At 37.9% G+C, this 21,938-nt stretch overlaps 4 protein-coding genes and 1 long non-coding RNA gene across 8 annotated transcripts; 3 read left to right on the top strand and 2 right to left on the bottom strand.

The window, feature by feature from the left end:
- The first annotated feature begins 62 nt into the window (after positions 1–62).
- On the top strand, positions 63–6,608 carry LOC116287321 (DNA primase large subunit). The gene is made up of 15 exons (XM_031693988.1): positions 63–371; positions 493–605; positions 752–849; positions 1,267–1,314; positions 2,193–2,268; positions 2,903–2,998; positions 3,110–3,166; positions 3,824–3,904; positions 4,063–4,130; positions 4,323–4,401; positions 4,538–4,645; positions 4,733–4,807; positions 4,992–5,118; positions 5,545–5,627; positions 5,788–6,608. The coding sequence occupies exons 1-15, from the start codon at positions 212–214 to the stop codon at positions 6,067–6,069; spliced, it is 1,551 nt and encodes a 516-aa protein (XP_031549848.1). The 5' UTR covers positions 63–211; the 3' UTR covers positions 6,070–6,608.
- LOC116287322 (uncharacterized) lies at positions 6,555–7,935 on the bottom strand. 2 transcript variants are annotated; one of them, XM_031693990.2, is made up of 4 exons: positions 7,710–7,935; positions 7,288–7,463; positions 7,060–7,185; positions 6,555–6,661 (listed from the first exon to the last, which is right to left on the bottom strand). In XM_031693990.2, the coding sequence occupies exons 1-4, from the start codon at positions 7,768–7,770 to the stop codon at positions 6,587–6,589; spliced, it is 438 nt and encodes a 145-aa protein (XP_031549850.1). In that variant the 5' UTR covers positions 7,771–7,935; the 3' UTR covers positions 6,555–6,586. The 2 variants fall into 2 exon arrangements, with proteins under 2 accessions (XP_031549850.1, XP_031549849.1); XM_031693989.2 differs by lacking the exon at positions 6,555–6,661 and having other exon boundaries at positions 6,925–7,185.
- Positions 7,936–8,381: 446 nt separating this feature from the next.
- Positions 8,382–11,325, top strand: LOC116287261 (E3 ubiquitin-protein ligase TRIM45). Its single transcript, XM_031693924.2, has one exon. The coding sequence runs from the start codon at positions 8,515–8,517 to the stop codon at positions 10,801–10,803; it is 2,289 nt and encodes a 762-aa protein (XP_031549784.2). The 5' UTR covers positions 8,382–8,514; the 3' UTR covers positions 10,804–11,325.
- Positions 11,326–11,351: 26 nt separating this feature from the next.
- LOC116287262 (solute carrier organic anion transporter family member 4A1-like) lies at positions 11,352–21,741 on the bottom strand. Of its 3 annotated transcripts, none has more exons than XM_031693925.2 (10): positions 21,311–21,741; positions 17,736–17,917; positions 15,823–16,065; positions 15,007–15,239; positions 14,375–14,618; positions 13,827–13,980; positions 13,456–13,591; positions 12,952–13,112; positions 12,614–12,745; positions 11,352–12,415 (listed from the first exon to the last, which is right to left on the bottom strand). In XM_031693925.2, exons 1-10 carry the CDS (start codon positions 21,553–21,555, stop codon positions 12,190–12,192), a joined length of 1,956 nt encoding a protein of 651 aa, XP_031549785.2. In that variant the 5' UTR covers positions 21,556–21,741; the 3' UTR covers positions 11,352–12,189. The 3 variants fall into 3 exon arrangements, with proteins under 3 accessions (XP_031549785.2, XP_088888475.1, XP_088888476.1); XM_089032349.1 differs by lacking the exon at positions 21,311–21,741 and adding an exon at positions 18,831–18,958; XM_089032350.1 differs by lacking the exons at positions 17,736–17,917; positions 21,311–21,741 and adding an exon at positions 16,702–16,830 and having other exon boundaries at positions 11,354–12,415.
- On the top strand, positions 16,922–18,646 carry LOC116287263 (uncharacterized). Its single transcript, XR_004196051.2, has 2 exons — positions 16,922–17,682; positions 17,754–18,646. It is a non-coding gene; the product is annotated as an uncharacterized LOC116287263 (long non-coding RNA).
- Positions 21,742–21,938: the final 197 nt, after the last annotated feature.

Below are 21,938 nucleotides of genomic sequence, written 5' to 3'. Positions count from 1 at the left end.
TTTTCTCTTGGGGGCGGGAGGGACGGGAGGTGATTTGATTCAAAAGGCTTGGTTACATCGCTTGAAATTTGGCGCGAAAATCGCGAGTCGAAGAAGAAGAAATCTCGATTTTCGATTTCTCGTTTATTTTTGCAAAAAAATCGCAGAATTTTTTCTGTAGCAATATATTTTTTGAAGAGAATAAGTATTAGATAGTCTACATTGCTTTAAGATGCAAAGTGATGTACCAAAAAGGTTGAAGCAGCCAGTCGTATTGTCGGTTGTCCCTGACTTCAAGAGATACCCAGATCGACTGCAGATGTATAGACTGCCTCCAACTGATAATATATCGCTGGAAGAGTTTGAAGAATTTGCTGTAGAAAGACTTAAAGGTACAAAATACATACGTTCACCATGGGAATCGGTTACTGAAAAGCATTAAGTTTAACTAAATACAGTATACGTAGTTATTAGGTGAGATTGATTAACTTGGAGATGTTGTTTCACTTTTAGTCCTTCGAGAAATCGAGACAAATTCCATCAGGTACAAGAAAGATAGCGATGAGTACAAAAAGAATACTATGAAGGCATTAAAGGAACTCGTTGGTGTAAATTACAAAGCTACAGTAAGTATATTTTGCATGGATTTATGTATGTATTATAAATGCAAGCCTGTGGGATGGAATTCTTCTCAGAACCCCAACCTCCTCAAGTTTCAACTATGTGCAATCACATTTTGACATCAATCTAAACTTAATCAACTCATTTTCAGGGAGAAGAAAACATTAAAAAGAAGAGTAATGAAATACATAATGAAAGAAGAAAAGATCACATATCTCACTTTATCCTACGACTGGCATATTGTAGATCGTAAGTTGTACAGTCACTCAGGCCCCGTCCACACTATGCCAGATAAATTTGAATCCGAATATTTATTTATTCTGTTCCATTTTGAAAATTCGTTTCGGTGAAGAATTGTTCCGGATTCGCCCGACTAGTGTGGATGGTAGGCCTAACCGAATAAATAAAAATTCGGATTCAAATTCATCCGGCATAGTGTGGACGTGGCCTCAGACTAATGATCACAGGCAGTCAAGGTTTAATGCTTTTTTATTACTAAATTTGATTTAGTTATATAAAAAAAAAAATTTCAACTCTTAAATCCCTTTTCCCTACTTTTAAGATCCTTGGTGTTCCTCGACTTGGTGATGTAGGACTCAAGCACATATAAATGTTTTGGGCATTTTCTGCACTTAGAATTAATTTTTCATTTAATTAACCATTTAGGGAAGAGCTACGAAGGTGGTTTTTAACCCAAGAAACAGAACTATTCAGGTAACACAAACAGGCAAAACTCAACTAGAATTCCACTTTGATCTGTGAGTTAGCCATGCCATAACTAATAGATCAGCCGAGAGATTGTTTCAAGGACCACTTGATCTGTGAGTTAGCTGTGCCGAGACTTAAATCAGCCAAGAGGTTGTTTCAGGGTTGGATCTGTGAGTTAGCCATGCCCAGAGACTTAAATCAGCCCGGAGGTCGTTTCAGGGTTTGTTCAGTGACTTAACAGTGCACTGACCCCGGGGGGACTCCCTTAGGAAAGGGGGCGCGGGTCCTCGTCATCCCTTTTAGGGTTTGAAATCAAGGTTTTGGTCCCGCTTAGGGTGATAACGGCCAGATTGCACACCAACTGAATTTTGTGGTCCCTTTTAGGGTATAAGATCAACGACAGGCTTCTATATACGTACCTTAAGCTTCTTTATTGCACCTAGTCTGCAAGCTAGGTTCTTAGCCATTGTAATTCCTTTTTTTCAAACATTGATTGGTCCCTCTTAGGGGTGAAATTTCATCACTGCCACTCCCATCATCCTAAAATACAGGTCCCTTTTAGGGGTCTTTTTCGGAATTTCCGACAAGGACCCCCGCCCCCTTCTACAAGGGAGTCCCCCCCCCCCGCCCGGGGCACTGACTTAGATCAGTCCAGAGATTGTTTCAGGGTTGAAGCTGTGAGTTAGCCATACACTGACATTAATCAGCCCTGAGTTTGTTACAGGGTTTAATATGTGAGTAAGTTGTGCCCTATCATTTGTGAATATTTTGACACTGAAATGAGGCTATATAACCCTGATTATATGAGTATGTAATCAAGGAACACAAAAGTATTGTATGGATTCAAAAATAGTCTTACTCTTTCATTGCGTTTATCATTTTAGATTTCGATTTGACTTTGAAATTGATCCAAAAGCCATTGATTCTTTTCTTGAGCACAACAACCTATCCTACACTGATGTAAGTTTACATTAAAGTATCTATTCTTGGCTTTCATGTGACATCATGAAAAAACCATGATAAAATCCAAAGTATTCACTCCTCGAAACTGTTTGTTGAATATTTTGTGCCCCTCAATGGGACACGAAGATGGTGGACCCATACATTTCAACCAAATTAGTATAATCAATCAACGATAGTCAGTCACTCATATCTCCATATTTAAAACTTACTTTAGCTAGAATTTTGGCTGAGATATTCAGTTTTAGTTTCTCTTTCAGTTTGTAGAGGTTTTGTTGTGTATAAGTCTTTGGAAAAGTTTTGATGACGTAGGTGAATGCCAAGAATTGAATGACTAAATGGAATGAATGAATGAATAATATAATAATAATAATAATAATAATAATAATAATAATAATAATAAAAAATAATAATGATTATTATTATAATTGTAATTATGATAGTAATAATAATAACTATCATTATATTTACAAGGATATGCACTTTGATAATATAAAATTACTGTTATCAATGTGTGTCCTGCAAAAAAGGTGTAAAAATCACAGGAATTGTGAGGTTGATTATCTTTTCAAGGTACCCACATTTCTTAATATTTACTCTATGTATTAATGAGTTATTTTGGTTTTGGTGATAGATCAGTAAGGAGGAAAAGGATCGTCTTGAGATAAAGCTCAAGGACTCTGGATATAATCTTCCACTACAGCTAGTCCAAGCAACTCAATATTACAAGGTTTGACATGCTTGAAATTAAAATTCTCGAAATTACAGTCACTACAGGTACTAAATGCTATATTAAAGCTTTTGAAAAAATATATTTCGTGATTTTCTTTTGTTACTGTAGGTACCTTTTACAGAGGCTCTTGATTTAGTCCGTTCAAGGAAGGTGTATCTTGAAGGAGTAAGTGTAGGGATATTTTGATTTTGAATACTAACAAATACATTGCAATCTGTGTTGATAAGTCTATAATTACCCCTATCTATAAAAGGGTTTGTCAGAGCCAAAGTCAATAGGCAATAGGTGATAGGAGATAGGTCATTCATTCCAAGACCCAATCTTATCATATCTGGAATAACTTGTGTTTCTTATTATTCTCGTCAAGAACAGGGAGTTTAGTGTTGAGATATACAGCTATATTGCTTGTAAGTGGATGAAGCCATTTTAAACTACCCAATAATTGGTGTTTAGATGTATGCCCATAATTCGTTTAGGAATTGGAATGACCTATCTCCTTTGGCTCAGGCAGTGTTCTTTTAATTATATGAAGACTGTATTATTTCAATTAAATCAGTCATAGTCATTATTCAAAATTCATAAAATTAGTAATAGATGTCTCCTATTATCAATGCACCTGTCTCAAGCTATAAAATTTGAAACATTAATAAAATTTATTTTTATTATTATTATTATTATTATATTATTATTAATGATGATATGACTTTATTTAACGAGGGTAGACATAGATTACCAGTAGCCCAGTAGTTTGCATTATGGCCCTCCAAATTATTGTTATTATTAATCACCCACATTTGATAACTGAATTATCTTTGCTTTTAGGGATATGCCTATGTTCCTCGGAATGAGCTTTCTTCAATCATATCCAATGTTTTCCGCACCAACCTATCTCATGCATTAGCAGTAAGTGAACATAGGACATTTAGGCAATAAATAGCCCTAATTGTGTTGTCTAGTCTTAAAAGTTAGCACAATTGTCTGTTTTATCAGACAAAAATGTATTTTTACGATAAATTGCATCATCACATAGATCCCTAATTATGTTTTAATTTTCTTTTTAGCTAACAGCCAGAGCATTACCATATCTTGAGGAGGACGAAAGACTTCTCCCAAGACTCACCAATCTCAGGTTAAATATTGATTAAAAAATATTTTTGAACCATTTTGCTTTTTGGTACTTTGGGTTCCTGAGGCTCTAGCTCCAATGCTTCTCTGTCATAAGTTTTGTGGAGAACCACTGGAGCTAGAGAGTCTCTTACTTTAAGCCTCTTTGGGGTCATAATTTTTCTGTTTTGATATTTCTTATACCTTTGCTTCTCAGTCGGCAGTATGTGGGTCAAGATTATAGTCAGAAGAAGAACATTGCTGGTGGTAAAATAAGCTTGGATCAAATTGATGCTGTACGTACAAAAATATTAATATACATACTGCTATTTCTTGAGAATGTAAAAACCATAGTGTGATGTCTAGAATCTATCAAACATTGTAGTGAGTTATCTAGATTTTGAACCTATTCTATTTTATTGTTGTTTTCAGGTTGCATGGAAATCATTTCCCTTATGCATGCGCAATCTCCATCAATCTCTCCGTGAACATCATCACTTGAAGCATGGTGGCCGTATGCAATATGGTTTGTTCTTAAAGGTATACTACTAAACATTTTGCAAGATAAAGCTGTATTGTTGGTCTGCAGCTATGTAATATATATATAATGTGTTTTTCTCTCTTTAGGGCATTGGGATTTCGCTTGAGGAGTCTTTGATATTTTGGAGGTCAGAATTTTCAAAAGTAATGGAACTTGATAAGGTATACTATAAAGTATTAATTGTACAGTTTGCAAATAGCATTCTATCTAAGGCCATTCTATACAGCATTTTGTTTTAACTAGGAGAACTGTTTCCATACCTAATTGAATACCTTATCTAACCTCTCAACATTGTTTAAGTCAATAATATTTCATGTCTAATGCTGTGCTCTCTCCTGTCTTCAGTTTGACAAGCAGTATGCTTATAACATTCGACATAATTATGGCAAAGAAGGCAAGCGAGCAGATTACACACCTTACAGCTGTATGAAGATTATCATGTCCAGTCAGCCAGGGCCTGGAGACTGTCATGGTAAGATGTAATCATTTGAGTTGATTGAATTTGTTTTTATTTTGAAAAGTGATGACGATGATGGCAATTGTAGGTGTTGGTGTGGTTATTATGTTGATGCTAATGATGAAAGTTTGAGGTTGTGGTGCATGCAGAGACAGTGGTAACAATGGTGATGATAAAAATTAAGATACGAAGATCATGGTAGTGGTTATGAAGTAATGTTGGCTTGGGATGGTAGTTATAATGGTGATAGTGGTGTTGATGGCTATGATGCAGATGCTGTCGATGATGATCAGTGTTGAATGATTGATGACAATTAATGACAATGACATTGATAATAATATTGAAATTGCCCAAGTCCGAGTGCTCTACCAATCGAGCAGAAAGACTTGATATCAAATATCTAGTGCATCAGATCAACCTTGAATAACAATTTTATTTCAGGGTGTCCATATAGACACACAGAACCTAATCTTCTCAAACAGAGGCTGGCAACTCACAAACTTGGCAAAGAAGGACTGGATCAGGTACTTTGTTTCAATCAACATTTGAAACCATTGGCGGGGGGAAGGGGGAGGGGGGAGTTGACTTTTTTTAGTCACTCGGCCAGGTCTTCACTTGTGACACAAGCATATGCATAACAACATACAAAGTCACAGATTAATTTTTTTAATTTTATTCTCTCAGGTAATGAATTTAGTGAAAGAATCTCATTACCAACTTGCCTGCACCCGTTATTTCGAGCTGACTCATTCAACAGAAGACATGCCTGGCTTTAACCATCCAAATCAGTACTTTGAAGAGAGCAGAAAGATTCTCACAGGAAACACCTCAAGCTCTCAGGATAGAAGAAGTCAAACACCTAGACCCATCAAGAAAGAAAATGCCATCAAACAGGAAAATACAAAGGAGAATGAACTTCTGGAAGAACTGGATGACAGTGAGCTTATGGAGGTGGAAGGTGTTTGATAGATTACACTCTGGGATCACTGTAGAATAAATTTGAATGCCTTATTCTGGACTCTAGGGACTGTAGGCTATTATACTATGCTGGTTGTGGGCTTGCTGTTGAAAACCTATAACCTCAGACCTGCTGGCTTACTGCGTGGAACAAAAAAGACAAATAAGGCTTTAGGTAAGCAGAAAAACGAGCGCTTTTATCCACTCTATTTCTTTCCTTTTCCATTATTCGGTATTCCATGAAAATAACATCCTTTATACCAGTAAGATATATGTACATAGAGCATTGATAATAATTATAAATGAGCAATAGCAAACAGGAAAAAAATGCCAAATATTTTGCAAATGGTCCAAAAAATTAATGCTTTTAACCAACAATTTTCTTCGTTACTTTTTGTCAGATTTATTATTTTTCAAAAATCAGTTTAGTAATTACAGTACATTTGTAACATACATGTTTGAGCAGAACGTATCTATGTTGTAGTTTTGATCAAAAATAGGATTAAAGTTTGTGGTATGCTGCCCCTCAGTGGTAATAACGTAACAAATGGTTAGCATCCTCATCTATCAGGTCATCTTCAAACAACGTCACTCCTGTTGTCTGATAAAGACAAGTTCAAAGAAAAAACATTCTTAAAGCATCCATAGTTTTTTCAAATTTAAAAAAATAAGAAATAAACAAGTTGATGAAAGAAAAAAACAAATAAGAAAGGAAGGATTAAAGGAAGGAAAGAAGGAAGGAAGGCAAATAAGAAGGATGGAAGAAAAGAAAAGAGGGAGGAAAAGACGACAAAGAAAAAAAAAAAGAAAAAGAAAAGAAGAAGAGAAAAAGAAAAAATAACAAAGAAAGAAACAATGCATGTCTGAATTTGGTTAGTGAAATCGTAGTACACTTTCAAGAACTTTTAAGAGCCACCTAAAGTTGTTCGAGGCAACCTTTTTGCCTTTTTCTCTTTCAACATAGAATACTGACGCCATTACATAAGTTTTTCTCTTTACCTTTTCTTTTTGAGGTCTAAGTGCTTCAACATTTAGATGAACAGGGCTTCTTTCTTCATTAAAGATGAAATATTTTGGCGGTGAAAAGACCTCTAATGATTTTCTTTGTTCTTTCTTCTCTATAATCTTAAAAGAAGAAGAAGAAAAAAAACATTAGTTGAGCTTTAAGAAACGTGTTTTCGACGAAAATCTTTTAAAATGCCCAACAAAACGTAATATTGAACTAACTACTGGAAGCTTTTTCTCTGTTTGTTGTTCGTTCTTTAGTTCTGGAAGTCTTCGTAGCTGGAAAGGAGAGTTTTTCAATCCTTCGCTCTCTCCATCCTTTGCTTCTTGTTTTTCTTGATTGTTTTGCGGAGTTTGGCAAGAAATTTCTTGAAGTGGAAATTCCTCTTGCGGACTTTCTACATAAAACAAAAGAATAAATGAAAACAGCTAGTTGAAAGCTTACACTATTTTAAATAAGCATTTTTCAAAAACATTTGGGATATTTTTTTAAGATTTTAATTTCTCGAACAAAAGAGAGCCAAAGTTTAACTCGAGCAACAATTAATAAGATGTAGGACTGCCATTTTTGACAAAACCGTGGTAAAGTCCGTTTTTCTAAAGACAAATAAAATACTTCCAGTTACTTTAGAGCAGTAGCTCACCTGTATTCACGTTTATTTTTGTATGAAAAGGGAAGGCAAAAGTATGAAGTTGTTCCGCCATGTTTTTTAGTACGTCTTCGTCTTTCTTGTACGACACTGGAATGGCTTTTCTGCCTACTGTCAATCATTTTCTGATGATGGTTCTGATTGGATAGACTTGTGCCTTCATAAATTCCTATACATGGAACTGAATGGGAACTTTGGGTGTTTGATTGAAATTTTTTCATATGTTTTGTCATTAAAAAAAGAAAAATCTTATTTACGAAAACAATATCTCGTTGACTAAATAGATACAAGATCAAGAAGTCATTTTTTTAGAAGAAATTCGAGGACGTTTATTAACTGTATTATGCACTGAATCTTAATAATCTACATACATCTTTTTTTAAGTAAATAATGTAAAATGTCATTGACGAACAATTCATTGATCATATATTTTGTTGATTGCTTTAAGTGGCTATTTAACAGATCGAAAAGATAGCAAAGCCAACTAGTTTTTGTTGCTCACCAAAAAATGAAATGTTCACGTGACGGTTCGTTGGGTGCCCTGCGTAATCTACCAAATGAACAAACTTTGTTTTTAGAAAAAGCTATTTACATATTAATTATTTTTTAACAAACGCTTCTCTGATCCTTTCGCTTGAACGAGATTGAATTGAAATAAGAGACTTTAGATTCAAAACAACGAGCCATTTCATGGATGAACGCCAATCAACATTGAAAGCTAATAGAGGTCAGTCAAATGAGGTAGGTGACCGGCTTTTACGCGTTCAACTCAATTAGATGAGTGTTTACTGTCTTAACCATGGCTGAATCAACTCTGGCAGAGAGTTTAAAGGAAATACTGACTTGTCCTATTTGTGAAAGACTTTACAGACAACCCAAAACCTTGCCATGTTTTCACAGCTTTTGCTTTAACTGCTTGAAAGAGCTCCAACGAGCGACAAAGCTGTTCGAAAAATTACGCTGCCCTGTTTGTAATTATGGATTTTATTTTGAGGATAGAGTCGCGTTACAAGCACTTCCATCGCCTTATTTTATCAGCTCTTTACAAAATGTTCTTGACTGTGGTCAGGATAAAGTGGAATTATCGTGTGCTGGCTGTGACAGACACACCTCGGCTACTTCGTTTTGCTTTGATTGTAAGTGTCTTATTTGTCAAGAATGCATTGAGGTCCACGACAACATGAAGCCCATGAGGTTGCATCGAATTTTGGAACTACGAAATATTTGTTCTAAGGATTTAAGAGAACTTGTTCAAGAAATGAGGAATTGTACTCAAAAGTCTCATGAAAGTGAGCCTTTGGCGTTCTTTTGTGTTGACTGTGGGGAGTGTATTTGCGAGAAATGCCAGACAGGAATACACGAGTTGCATAGATTAAACAAACTTAACGATGCAAAACTAGAAAGCGAGCAAGAAATCAACTCATACATCGATAAACTAGACGTCAAAATATCAACCTGTAAATATGTCCTCCAAAAGACCGAAGCTGATTATAACCGTGCTGTAGGGAAGATTGTGGCGGTGAGAACGAGCGTTCGTGATAAAATCAACGCTTTGGTACGTGTTCTTAGAAATCACGAGAAGGCAATGGTCAGTGAACTCGAACGCATTCAACTGGACCTAAGACAGGAAATTTTCCTTAATAAGCAGGATTATGAAGATAAGCTACTACAAATGGAGAAAGCAAGAGATACCGTAGAAGGGATTATCGATAGGGATATTGACATTGAAATACTTAATCTTCGTAATTCGTTAATAGGAAGGATTAATGATCTGTTGAACGAAAGGATTGAAGAAGCGAGACACAAGTCTATAAACGTTGACTATCACCACAATAATCGAATCCTTGGAGTATTGGAAAGTACAGACTTTGGACAAATCAAGCTGAGCTTTACAGATCCATCTTGTACAGAAGTGATCAGCGATAGTCTTGAACAAGCGGTGACCGGGGCAGGAGAACGAATGCTTTTCGAAGTCGTCACCAAGGATTCCGAAAGTAACATAAGCTATTCGGAAGACGATCGGCTTGAGGTATCCATCGAATCCGAGAAAGGCAATACTCTTCAACCCAGGGTAGAAGATTTGAAAGATGGGCATTATAAGGTCAGTTTCATTCCCTTAAGACCTGATTTGTTGACAATACACGTCACGGTAATGGGACAGCCAATCCACGACAGTCCTTACCAAGTATATGTCAAGTCAAGAATGGAATACCTTAGGCAAAGCCTGAGTACCCCATCCATAGGATCTGTCAGCAGTAGCGTCATGACACCGCTATGCATCCTGGGATTTAACAGGGGTCATTTTGGTCGTCCCTGTGGAGTAGCCGTAAATGAAGATGACGTCATTGCTGTAGCGGATTCCAGAAACAAGAGAGTTCATATTTTAGGTTTAGAAGGGAAAATCCTGCGTCGACTAGGAGAAGATGGGAATTCTAATACGACATTATCCAATCCAATAGGCGTGGCGTTCGACCATGATAGCAATGTTCTAGTCACAGACAGCGATAGTCATGTCGTCAAAGTCTATAATCCCTCAGGAGAATGTATACAGACGTTTGGAAAAAGACACCTTGAGCGACCTCTGGGTTTGTGTTGTCTTCCCGACGGCTCTTGCTTTGTTTGTGATTCCCTTTCTAGAAGCGTTAAGATGTTTTCCCCCAAAGGAATTTACGAAGGGGATTTTAGAAGTCCTGATTTTCATCCCTCTGGCAAACGCGTTGCTCCTTACTTCATAACTCGACACAAAAATAAACTCTTTGCTAGTTTTGATGATCATTCGGTCCAGGTCTTCGACGAGGGAGGAATGTTCCTTTACAAGATAGGAGAGAAAGGACACGGTGAAGGCCGATTCAAGGACCCCAGAGGATTGGCTGTTGATTCACGCGATCGGTTATTCGTGAGTGATTCGGGCAATCATCGTGTGCAAGTATTTTCCAGCGATGGGAGGATCTCGATGTTCGGTTCGTATGGAGCACAGCTCGGACAGTTTGATAAGCCTCAGGATCTTGCAATAACTGTGGATGGGACAGTTGTCGTTACAGACTTTAACAATGCTAGATTACAGGTATTTCGACAGGAAACGTATTGATGTTAGCGTATCTTGCGTCGATGTTCGTAGTTCAAGATTCCAAGTTCAAGATTCGTTCTAGTTAGGGTTGTGCACTCACCTCGCCCATTAGGTTTCGGCGGGGCATTGGACCTCCCTCGATTTTCTCCAGGTTCTCCGGTTTTCCTCCCTCTGCAAAACCTAATACGCTTAATTCCAATTCAATCTGTGAATTATTCGCGCCTTAACTTAGAGTCATTAGCCCAGAGGTTGTTTCAGGGTTTTATCTGTGATTTTGCAGTCTGCTCTGACTTTGATCAGCCCAGAGGTTGTTTCAGGGTTCAATCTGTGAGTTTGCCATGCCCTGACTTTTTTCAGTCCAAAGGGTTGTGTCTGGTTTCGATAAAATAGCATGATGTTGGGAAACGCTTTTTTCTTCCTGGAAAACGATGTTCAATTAAAAGTTGTTCTGTGATCTCGAAGTTTTTGTAATTTTAATATCTTTAATTCACTAACAATTTTCAAAAAATAAAATAAAATAAAGAAACAAAAAAATTATGTAAATGTTCGTGTTTTTCATTTTATTTGTTCAGATATCGAGTATAATTAAAAATAAGTTATTAACATGATAAAAATCATCATCATCAATATATATATATATATATATATTTAAATCAAAAACGAATATGTTGTTCATGATTCTAATACAATAAAATGGGCAATAAGAATTCCATTCCGATATGAAAGTGGTGAATATTTTTCTAGTATTTTGTGAAACATTTTTTCTATTTTTTTCACTTTAAAAATTGTCTACAGACTACAACGTGTACTAGCACCGCCATCCAAAACAGAGATCTTCCTTTTGAGTAACTTCGTGACATTCAAATATTGGAACAGGGGGTCGAGTCTTTCCAGCCAAGATACTCTACTTTCCTGTTCTTGTTTCACGTGTTACAAGGTCCCTCGTTTCGTGGGTTGTTCTTCAGGTTCTTCTGCTTTCTTTCCTCCGAAAAGAACAAGCTAAATTCCAATTCGATCTGAGTTGATATTTCCCTAACTTTGATTAGCTCGGAGATTGTTTCAGAGTTCAATAAAAGTTCAAGATATGAAAGTCAATCGGGTGGCCATTATAGCACGCGTCGTACTGCAGGACTTTACTATCCACAATATAAAAAGACATGAATACAAATGTCCAATCTTATATTGTTGGTATTTTTGTTTATAAAATAAACATTGCGCAATGCTTGGTTTGTTGCACGTACATGGTAGAGGCTAACTATTCGAGTGCTCTAGCACTTTTTTGTTATGAAAGATGTGACATTCGGACGTCGACTTTCAAGCATAGACTTTCCATCCTTCCACATTACACCACTCTACATGCAGTGATATTCTCCATGGAGTGGGCGCTGTGCCGATATGGTGCTACAATTATAGGTAAGTTTCTCTTTCGCAGTCTGTAAAACTTCCACAATGAACTTTTATCTCTTTCCGTTTACCGACGACGCCATTCTGATCTGATTGGTCCTTGGGACTGAAGATACAAGAGATGAAGTAACAGGTAGTGATGATAATTTTGGATAGTAATCCCGTGACTAGCACGACTGTTGAAAGTCTTCTGTTGTCATACTGTAAACAGTTTTCTCTACCGTTGCATCTGAAAGAAAAGGGTCAACTCTTAGTCAAAAACGTTTAAACTGTCATTAGCATTTCATGGTTGGGTTTCCTGTGGTACGCTGACCACAGGAAGCGCAACAACATACTGCTCCACGCTACGTATGCATTCTCGATACCAGAGCCCAGTTATTCTTGCTGCGCATGCTCGACGAGCGAAAGTAATCTTTAAGCTACTTACCCTTCATTCCATAAAGTACACGTCATGTCAATCAGAGTACCAACTACAATAGGTCCAGGAATAGTACCCAGAATCCTCAGTAAGCTGGACTGAATGCCAAGAGCGTATGCCCGCTGATCATTAGAAACGGACCTGGAGGTGAAGAAAAGAGATAGGATAACTCATCAGTATCTTGCACGCCTTTCCGAAGTTTGAAGAAAGACTGGTAACTACTTTGCTGTCGGGGACTGAATGACTTTGCAAGCGGAGAATGGTTTTTCTTGTTTTATACGTGAAGAGAGATCTTTATCCCAACATTTAACTAGAATATTCAAGAGATTAACAGAGAAGTATATTACCTTAGTGTTACGACTGTTGCAGGGGTTGCGCTCATGAAAGTCAAGAAAACCACCAGGAAATATGAAATAAGGTAAAACAGCGGTTTGAGCCCGCAGTCAATCCTACAAATACCGATGGTTACGTCACTTCCACTTGGAAGACATGCGCAGTTACTCAGAGACTAAGAGAGAAAAATAAGAAGTATCAGTTTATTGTACATATTGGGTCACTTAGTGAATCTTTCTGATTTTGTTTTATGAAACAGACAAGTTGCTAGTTCGAATAGTTCCTGCAGACCTAAATGTTAGCTGAGTTTGTTTAATACGTTGTTCTTTCCCTTGGAATGAGGCTTATAGTTTATACCAGCTTCTCCCGTACTCGCTCCTTTAACGAAATATTTCGCATATTGTGTTTATCAGTAAATATTTATACGGTGCGGAAGGTAGGAAGAGCTGCTACGGGGAGTTTTCGGTCGTACAAGAGGGTTGAGAATTTTTGTAAAATCTAATCTCAAAATTCATTACCCCGTTTTTAAAGTCTGTCTGACATCCTGCGTAACATGGCGAGAAGTACGTCACGCCTCCAGAACAAACAGGTTTAAAATCTATGGTCGAACATGCGCATTTAGCGTTACATGATGACGTCAGCTGTGAAGAAGACCTTTGTACAAAAAAAAAACGACGGTTAATTCAATGTTCATGTGTGTTAACTATGATACTACTTGTATCCAGTCACGCGCATACGTCACGTGCGTAAGTGTACCATGTGTGTACCATATGTCACGTGCTAATAGTTTAGATCGTCAGGACTGTAAAGTAAAAATCACACAAGTTACGTTCTTGGTACGACAATGTAACCTTTTACGGTTACAACTCTCACATGAGTCGGTACTTACTCATTAGCATAAGATCCATTGATGCCTGCTATGGATGGTGTATCGCAATTTAGGAACAACAAACAGCCAGCCAGAAGACTGAGTGCACTAACCATGTACGCCATCTTAGCTGCTCCTCGAAGATGGAGATTTAAACGTTTGCAGATATAAGCACCTAAGAAACGAACAATATTATCTAATCAAAACGTCTATCAGAAAACCCTGAAAGGACAAGAAAACTGATGTATATTCAGAGTCGGATAAAAGAAGTGAAGATTTTTTTAAACGGGGCTAATTAAAATTTCCATTTAATGATTTTTATTTAAAGCGGGCTTCCTGTGGTCTTTTGCGGTCACAAATGACGTATCAATGAACGTTGAACTTTAAAAAGTTAGAAAAAAGTTCAGTGCTGTTAATTTCTTTCACCCCTAAAGCGAACTTCTGACTCAGACCCCCCCCCCCCCTCTCTCCTCCCACACACAGACCTACGTCACATACTTCACAAGCTGATGAGTTATTTGAAACAGGACTTGACGCAAGGATTATTTTCTAGTCTATGATGTCATTACCTATAAAGTTTCCTAACAATGCTGCTGGTATAACAACCACGCCCATCAGTAAACTGACTGTAGACGGCGAATATTGGAACTGTTGTTGGATGACTTTAGGCATGAATGCTGTGAATGCTGACACCAAGAAACCTTCGATGCAAATCCCTAGTGTTATTGCTACGTATGGGATCTTGGATAAAAGAGATTTGGAGGCTTTAGGTAGATCTTTTAGTTTAACGTAACCAACTTCTTGGTCGATTGCCTGAAAAAGAAAGTTTTCCGTGTTTAAGAATGTATATTTAGAAAAAAATAGGTGCTTCTGGTGAGAGGGCCTTCGATCATGCGATGTACGGCAAAGGCTTTGAGTAGAGCGCACTAGTTAATTCTATAACTAATTCTAATCGAGGCAGAAGCCATGTGAGGTCGAAAAGAAAAGTCCAACCAAATTTATCGAAAGCCACTAGATTGTGAAACGTGACATTAGTATTTATACCACACCTCATGGGAACCCTGTGCACATTCAAGTTTCGTGCTTCAGTACAATCTCAAGCCCAGTCCTCCGGCTTTTTGGTCAGCGGGTTGGCGACAATGTTTCTTCAGGCACTGCAACGCTAAAAGACTCTGGGTCTAAGATTGGCTTTAGTACTTACACTGTTATTATTTCCAATCAAGTTTTGTTTCTTCAATTCTTGAGTCGTTGGTAACTCTTTAGGGAATCCAATAAGCCATCCACTCCATAAAATAGCAAGCACAGTACACACAATGAATCCTAGCCACCAGGCTCCTACCCATTCCTCACTCTTGGGCGTCAGTGAGGTCTGGGTACCAACATCAACGTACATCGAAAGGAAAAAGCCACCGAGAACAAACCCGACTCCGGCTCCTGAAAGAAAAAAATTGATAAAAATTATCATATTGAATCCGAGGTGAAGGCGAACATTTATACTTGTAATACTAAGTCTTATACTCGAGCATTTTTTTCTTTTCTTTTTTCTTCTTCTGGTGAATAGCGCAGCGCACTGATTCTAAAATTAGCTTAAAGATTCGGACAAACATTGCATTCTGTTTAACCGCTACGAGGATTATACGAACCGATTTTATTATTTTTACTTAAAGTTACAATAATAACCCATGTAAACTAAGATCAACTGCGATCGGCTGTGAAAATTATCTGCTGAAAGTAAACTTGTAAGTTTGTTTGTCCGAATTTCGCCTTTGTCTTCGTTTTTATGACGTCACGGTTGCGCTGTGTCACCTGACGTTCTGATTTGGCGCCAAAAATCCAAAATTAAATTTCAGGCAGACATAATTACTTTGAATTTTTGTTTTCGGTTTTTTTTTTACTTTTCGTTATTTATTTATCTACATTATTCTTTCCATGGTTGTCTGCGCCATTAGTAATAGTTGAGAGTATTATTTTCTTGAGTTCAGTTCTCAAATAAGAAAATACGAAAAGCAAAACTCACCGATAACTCCCGAACATGAAAATATCCCAATATACATCGGAGATGATTTTGCCTTAACGTTCTCATCAATAAATGCCGCTCCAAGGTTCCACATCGGTATTGACCCAGACCCAATAACCAACATTCCAACAATGAACAACATATAGTAAGCCAGACTGCTGTGGGACTGCTTGCATTGTGGACTGGTGCTACCTATGGTTCTATTGGCGTCACATAATATGGACCTTTCTGATGATGGCTGGCCTGCATTGTGGAGAGGAAAATCACTTTATTGGTTAGCAAAGTGCATGGTAAAGGATTTAGTTTGGTGTTGGCGCTTTTTTCACTTCCTCGGGAGGAGGTAAGGCGTAAGGCTAACCAAAAATAATTCCTTCTATTGCACACAACAAACGAGGTACTGACATGTTTCAACTTTATCAATAGTTGCTTTCACAGTTCCCTGCGCCATATTGAAAGGTAGCCGTGCCTTTACATCGAAGCGAGACGAAAGGTGAGCTTGTAATAATGGGGACCTTTTTTTTAACACCTCGTACAATTATTCACATATCTCTATCATTGCAAGCTCACAGTTCGTCTCGCTTCGATACAAAGGCACGGCTACCTTTTAAGATGGCGCAGGGAACTGTGAAGGGGACTATTAATCATTGGATATTGGAGATCGTATTTCCCACATTTTCGGTGCCATAAAGGGCAAAAGGGGGAAAGTATGGGGTAGTACACAGACAATGAACCTCCCCCAGATCCGTCGCTGGGTTCGGGACTCAATCATGTGCGCGAAGAATTTTGTCTCTTATTGACCATGTCAACGTTTTTAGGCTGTTTTTAAATCTACTGAACATTTCTACGTGCAGTAGACAATCCGCGTTCCTAATAACTTACCCGTCCTATGACAACACTAATCATCTAAAATCTACTAGAATACTTCCGAACATGTCAGAACAAGTATCAGTTATTCTACGTGGTTTCCTAACCACGGAAAATTAGTCACTTCCGAACGAGCTTTTTTGGTTTTGTCGCCAGACGTTACCAGGCTTGTTCGCTGCGTGGTTAACATTGAACTTTGCCGGCGGAGTCTGCGTCACTATGACGTCAGGTGCTGTCTGTACGTCGGCAGATATTTAACCACACATACCGTGTGCATGACGTAAAACTAACCCACAAGAAACGAGTGAGTATATTTGGCTGCCTCGAAAGTAAAACGGGAAAGGCGTGGACGACCAATTACCAGGCCATCCAGGTCGATAAAGTGACCTTGATGTTATTTAACATATTGCGTGACCTAATCAAAGATGAGCGCCGCAGGTGACTGCATCTGAAAGTACGTTTAGCTGTAGATTAATTGATGCGCGTCAACAATAACAACCAATACTATATTACGTATACAAGCTAATTTTTTTTGAATACTGAGAGAGAAATATCCGTGACAAATACTGAGGAATATTGCATGACAAATTGAACCGAGCTTTGAAGTACTGACTGCGAACAGATCCATAAATATTTGTAAAGACTTTGCGAGTTAGGGCCTGTTTTAATACTTGAAGTTAGAGTTACCCTACTGTTAGCGATTGTTAGCGTAGTTTTTGTTTTGGTTCCCCCCTGGGGAAAGAAAACAAAAGCTTATTCCTAGCATTACGGGCCATCCAGCCCTCCACGTATAACAATATCTTAAACGACCTCTGGGCTGATCTAAGTCGTAGAAAGGCTAACTACAAAGAATAAATTGGAAATTTGCGTGTAAGGTTTTGCGGAGGGAAGAAAGTTAATTAACCGGAGAAACTGGAGCAAAACACTCGAATCAAGAGAGAGACCTAACAAACTCTACTTACATGTGATGCTAAGTACAAGAATTGAACCACAGAGGTGAGAGACTAGAGCACTAGTTACCGCTATCCTTGATTCACAATCAAACTTACCAGCTATATATTTTCCAGAGAACAGATGCGGTAGAATAAAGATGAAAAAACCAGCACCCATGACTAACAGCCCCACACCACACCACTTGGGCTTTCGTCGTCTGGCACCGAGGTAGCTAACCAGAGGAGTAAGGAGAAAGGCTGCAACATCGTAGCAACTTGTCAACACACCTGTCATAGAACTAAGAAATAATAATTTCTTCAGTATGCAGTCCTTCAAGTCCTCGACTGGTCAGAAAATGTAAAGCGCATTAAGACGATGTGATAATGCGCTATATAACAACCTCCACTAGCGTAGGGAGGGAGGCACCAAAATTTTATTAATTAATGCAGAAATCCTGGATGAAATCCTGACAACGCCCCTGACAACCTCCGTCATAAGAAAAAGAAAAATAAAATTTCTTGACTTCTGTCATGTTGCTTGGTACAATGGCTGCTACAGCAAAGGCGGATTGTAGCGAAGCCGAAATAAATGCTTTATTTGTAGTTTGCGGTGGGAGAAAAACGAAAGAGAACCGCAAACAAGCAACTCTACTTTACCCACAGGGGCGAGTCCGGGAAACAAACTTATGATGACCACAGCGGCGAGAGTAAGGCGACATATATTTACCAAAATAACTCGATTTATTAACAAACTAACTATAAATCACAGCTAGTAAATGTGCAACGGATTTGGTTATTTCCGATTCGTAAATATTGAGCATGATTGAATTTGATTTCATTAGTAGAACGGATTTCCTTTCAGTGGGAAAAACTGGGTACACTAAGTCTAAAGCGGTTACTTTACTTAGCCGTACTAGCTTTGAGTATTCATTGACATCAAGCTTGTTATTGAACCGCGTTGTCTATACATCGTACTTAATAGCATTACTTTTAGTCTAGCGCTTTTAATAAAACTTCAAAATCTTCAATTATCGTCTGACCCAAGGCTAATTCACGGATCGGATTGGAATTTAGGGTGTTAGGTTTTGGGGAAGGATGAAAACCCGACGACCTGGAAAAAAACTTAATCAAGGGAGAGACGTGAAACTACTAATATGTGATGGGGAGTCTGGGAATTGACCCCAGAGATGAGTGTACTACCTCTACACCAACCTTGATTGATATGAGTAGGGGGACCATGAGTGACCTACAGCACGTACACGGTACCTACAATTAGCCATATAACATTGAAATGGCTTCACATTGTTTTTGTACTGTACAATTGACCCAATCACAAGGGCAACCACATCCGACTTGTTCATACATTTGTTATCAGATGGACGAGGAAGGAAACGAAAGGCGTGAGAAGGAAGGAGAAAGAAAATCTGGGAGGAGGTTGGGCCAACCTGGTGACGGTGCATGTATGAGGTCAAAGATTCGAAAACATCGCACGTACTGAATAGTACATCGTCAATAGCTTTGCATAGAAATGATCTTACAAGATGACTGTACTCGATGAATGGTGATGCGGACCTAACCGCGATAGCTATTTGCAGTATTTTTCTGCTGTAAAAACTAAAGTTCTATAGCTATTTTACTGCCGGACCAACATGGATACTGGGTAGTTAAATAAAGAAGTAATTCTTGAGGAATTAACAGTCTGATCTTTACTTCACGAAAATACCCTATCGAAGAAAGACTACGTCTGAAATTAGTTTGACCGGGTTTAGACAGATGCTTTTGACTAATACTTCACCCAGTCGCGACGTTCTTAGGAATGCGTCATTACTGTTCCGACCCAGTCACGAGATGTAGTAAAAAATGCTTTTGTTTAGCGTTTTCTCTTAGGGAAAGTCTTCCAGAATGAGTATATATATTGCGCAAGGTATGGTCGTTCTTTCGAAAATGATTCCTTGCTTTTGATTAGTTCACCCAGTCGCGACGCACCTAAGAATGCGTCATTGCCAGTCACGAGATGAAAAGAAAAATATTTTTGTACAGCGTTTTCTTTTAAATAAAAGCCTTCCTTAATAGATATATAATGCGCAAGGTATGTTCATTCTCTTGAGCATTATTCCTTGCTTTGGCGGGAAGAGACACTGATTTCATATACTGTTATACTGCTAAAAAACTGTCCTAAATCGAGTGAGAAAAGACTTCACGGATATAAGTTAGTTCTGTATTCTTTTGAAGTATTTGATAATGTATTTTTGGCCATGTCTTTTGTATCTAAAGTCAAGTGCAGGTCGCAGTTTTGCAACCTTACTACACAAACGAACAATTATCAGAAAACCTTTGCACACTTAGGAAAACATTGCTCGATTATTTATGAAGGAAATAACATTTCGTACGTACTCCTTTGCAGTGAAGTGCTTTACTGAACGAACGATTCTTTTCAATGAACTTTAACATACCCGCCAAGACTCAAATATTTAAGATTTTCAGCTAATCCGGATTTTGAGGGATTTGAGAGTCAATATATCGTCAATGAAGTTCCGGTTCCAAAATGTTCCATGCTGGATGGCTACAAGGTTCTTGAACTACCCATCTGTTTGCAACTTTCCCAAGATAAAAAAGCAGATCGATTATCGGTTACCTTTTTAGGGTCAGATAATATTCAAACTATGACTTTTGCTAATTCAAGTGTCGGGAAGACTTGCCGACATCTAAAGAAGCAAAGCTTGTCCTTTTTGATCTTATCTAATTGTTTCAATAGTTAAATCAATAAACTTTTGTCCGCGTGCTATTCACCATTGTGGATGGTCAATTCATGGCTTAATCATCAGTGAAATCCTGCGTTTTAACTTTTAGATTAACTTTGAGCTATCAGGAGAAACAGTTTGCAATATTGTCCGATTGCAAAACTTCCAAGTGCAAACCTTAAAATTCCAAAATCATCGAAGATTATAAGATTGTCTTTGTTAAATTGGTGCTGATAATCCTAAATTATTACTCAAATTACATAATTTTTCTTGCTAAATTTTAGGTCACCCTGCTAGGAACCCTGAGTGTCACAGATCTGATACTCGCCCGGTCTCGCTTCGTCTTGCACAAATACTAAAGGGACTGCTGCTAGAGGGGTTTTTGAACCCATGCTGTGAAAATCCAATGATAAAATATAGGAAGATAAAACCACATATCCGTTGTGTAATGTTCATATTCCCGTAGTAGGGGTTTATAGCCGCAATGAGGGTCTATTAATTAGCTATTGTGTGAACTTATAGACTGCTAAGAGAATCAATAGAGTGTGAAGTAATACAGACGAGTAAATGTCCAAGGGATGACAGGGAACTCGAATTACCGTCTTGCCCTCAACACAACGACTAATAAACGCACTAAACACCTCTAAGATACGACTAATAATGATAAAGCACCTTTCACACTTGGTTATTTTGTGTAATCCATGGTTTTTAAACCGCTAATTCGAAGCGTAACTGTTGAACTTGTGTTTGTGATATAAGGGATAACTTAATATGACCGATACACTAGTTAATACGAATCTTATTTGTCTTCGATGAGTGTTTGTACAAGTATAGCTAAGTCATGTTGCGGTCTTATGGGTCAGTTTATCTCGTTTTTTACAGATATCATGTCGAATTAGTAAAGCAAATAAGTGTAGATAATTTTTTAAAGTAGTCCAAATGCTCGCTCACCTTGAGTAGCCGTATCTCTTCTCTATCGTAGTAATAGACACAGAATATACTCCATTCACCACTATACTTTGAGTAAAAAAATACATGCAAATGAAAAATAAAAACCACTTTGAAGTATTTAGAAACTGGAGCCATTTTGGCCGAAAGCTGAACCATCCAAACCAAAGCAGTCTATATTGTGTATTCTCAGCTGATAAAGCCATTTTAAACTTCGTCTTTTCAGCTCCGACGTCAGTGATCGACATCTAGAGTATCATATACTACGAGTTCCAGGGCACTCTCCTTGTAGAAGCCGTCTGCGGGGCACAAAAGGTGCTGACAAAACCCTACAACGCTTTATAAGCTAACTAGCTCAATAACTAAACGTCCCGACCGCGGAATGTCAATATAGAGTGCTGGTGTTCGGATACGGAAGGATTCCTACATAATTTCGACACGCTGCTAAAAACAACGACTTCTCACTCTAAATAAAAAGTTAAGCTTTACGAAAACAATGCTAATTCAAATTTCTGTACAAAAACAACCAATTTGAGCTTGGTGATAAATTATTCATGTCGAAAAAACCCAAAAGCACTTTAATATGAAAAGTTTGAAGATTTGATAAAGTTGCTTTAAAATTTTGAAGTCT

Source organism: Actinia tenebrosa, unplaced genomic scaffold (genome assembly GCF_029948245.1).
Source record: "Actinia tenebrosa isolate PJP-AT-01 unplaced genomic scaffold, QUT_ActTen_1.0 PGA_scaffold1__47_contigs__length_23844297, whole genome shotgun sequence".
Classification (NCBI taxonomy): domain Eukaryota; kingdom Metazoa; phylum Cnidaria; class Anthozoa; order Actiniaria; family Actiniidae; genus Actinia; species Actinia tenebrosa.
The sequence above is the reverse complement of the archived record's forward strand: the minus strand, read 5'-3'. Positions and strand labels throughout refer to the sequence as shown.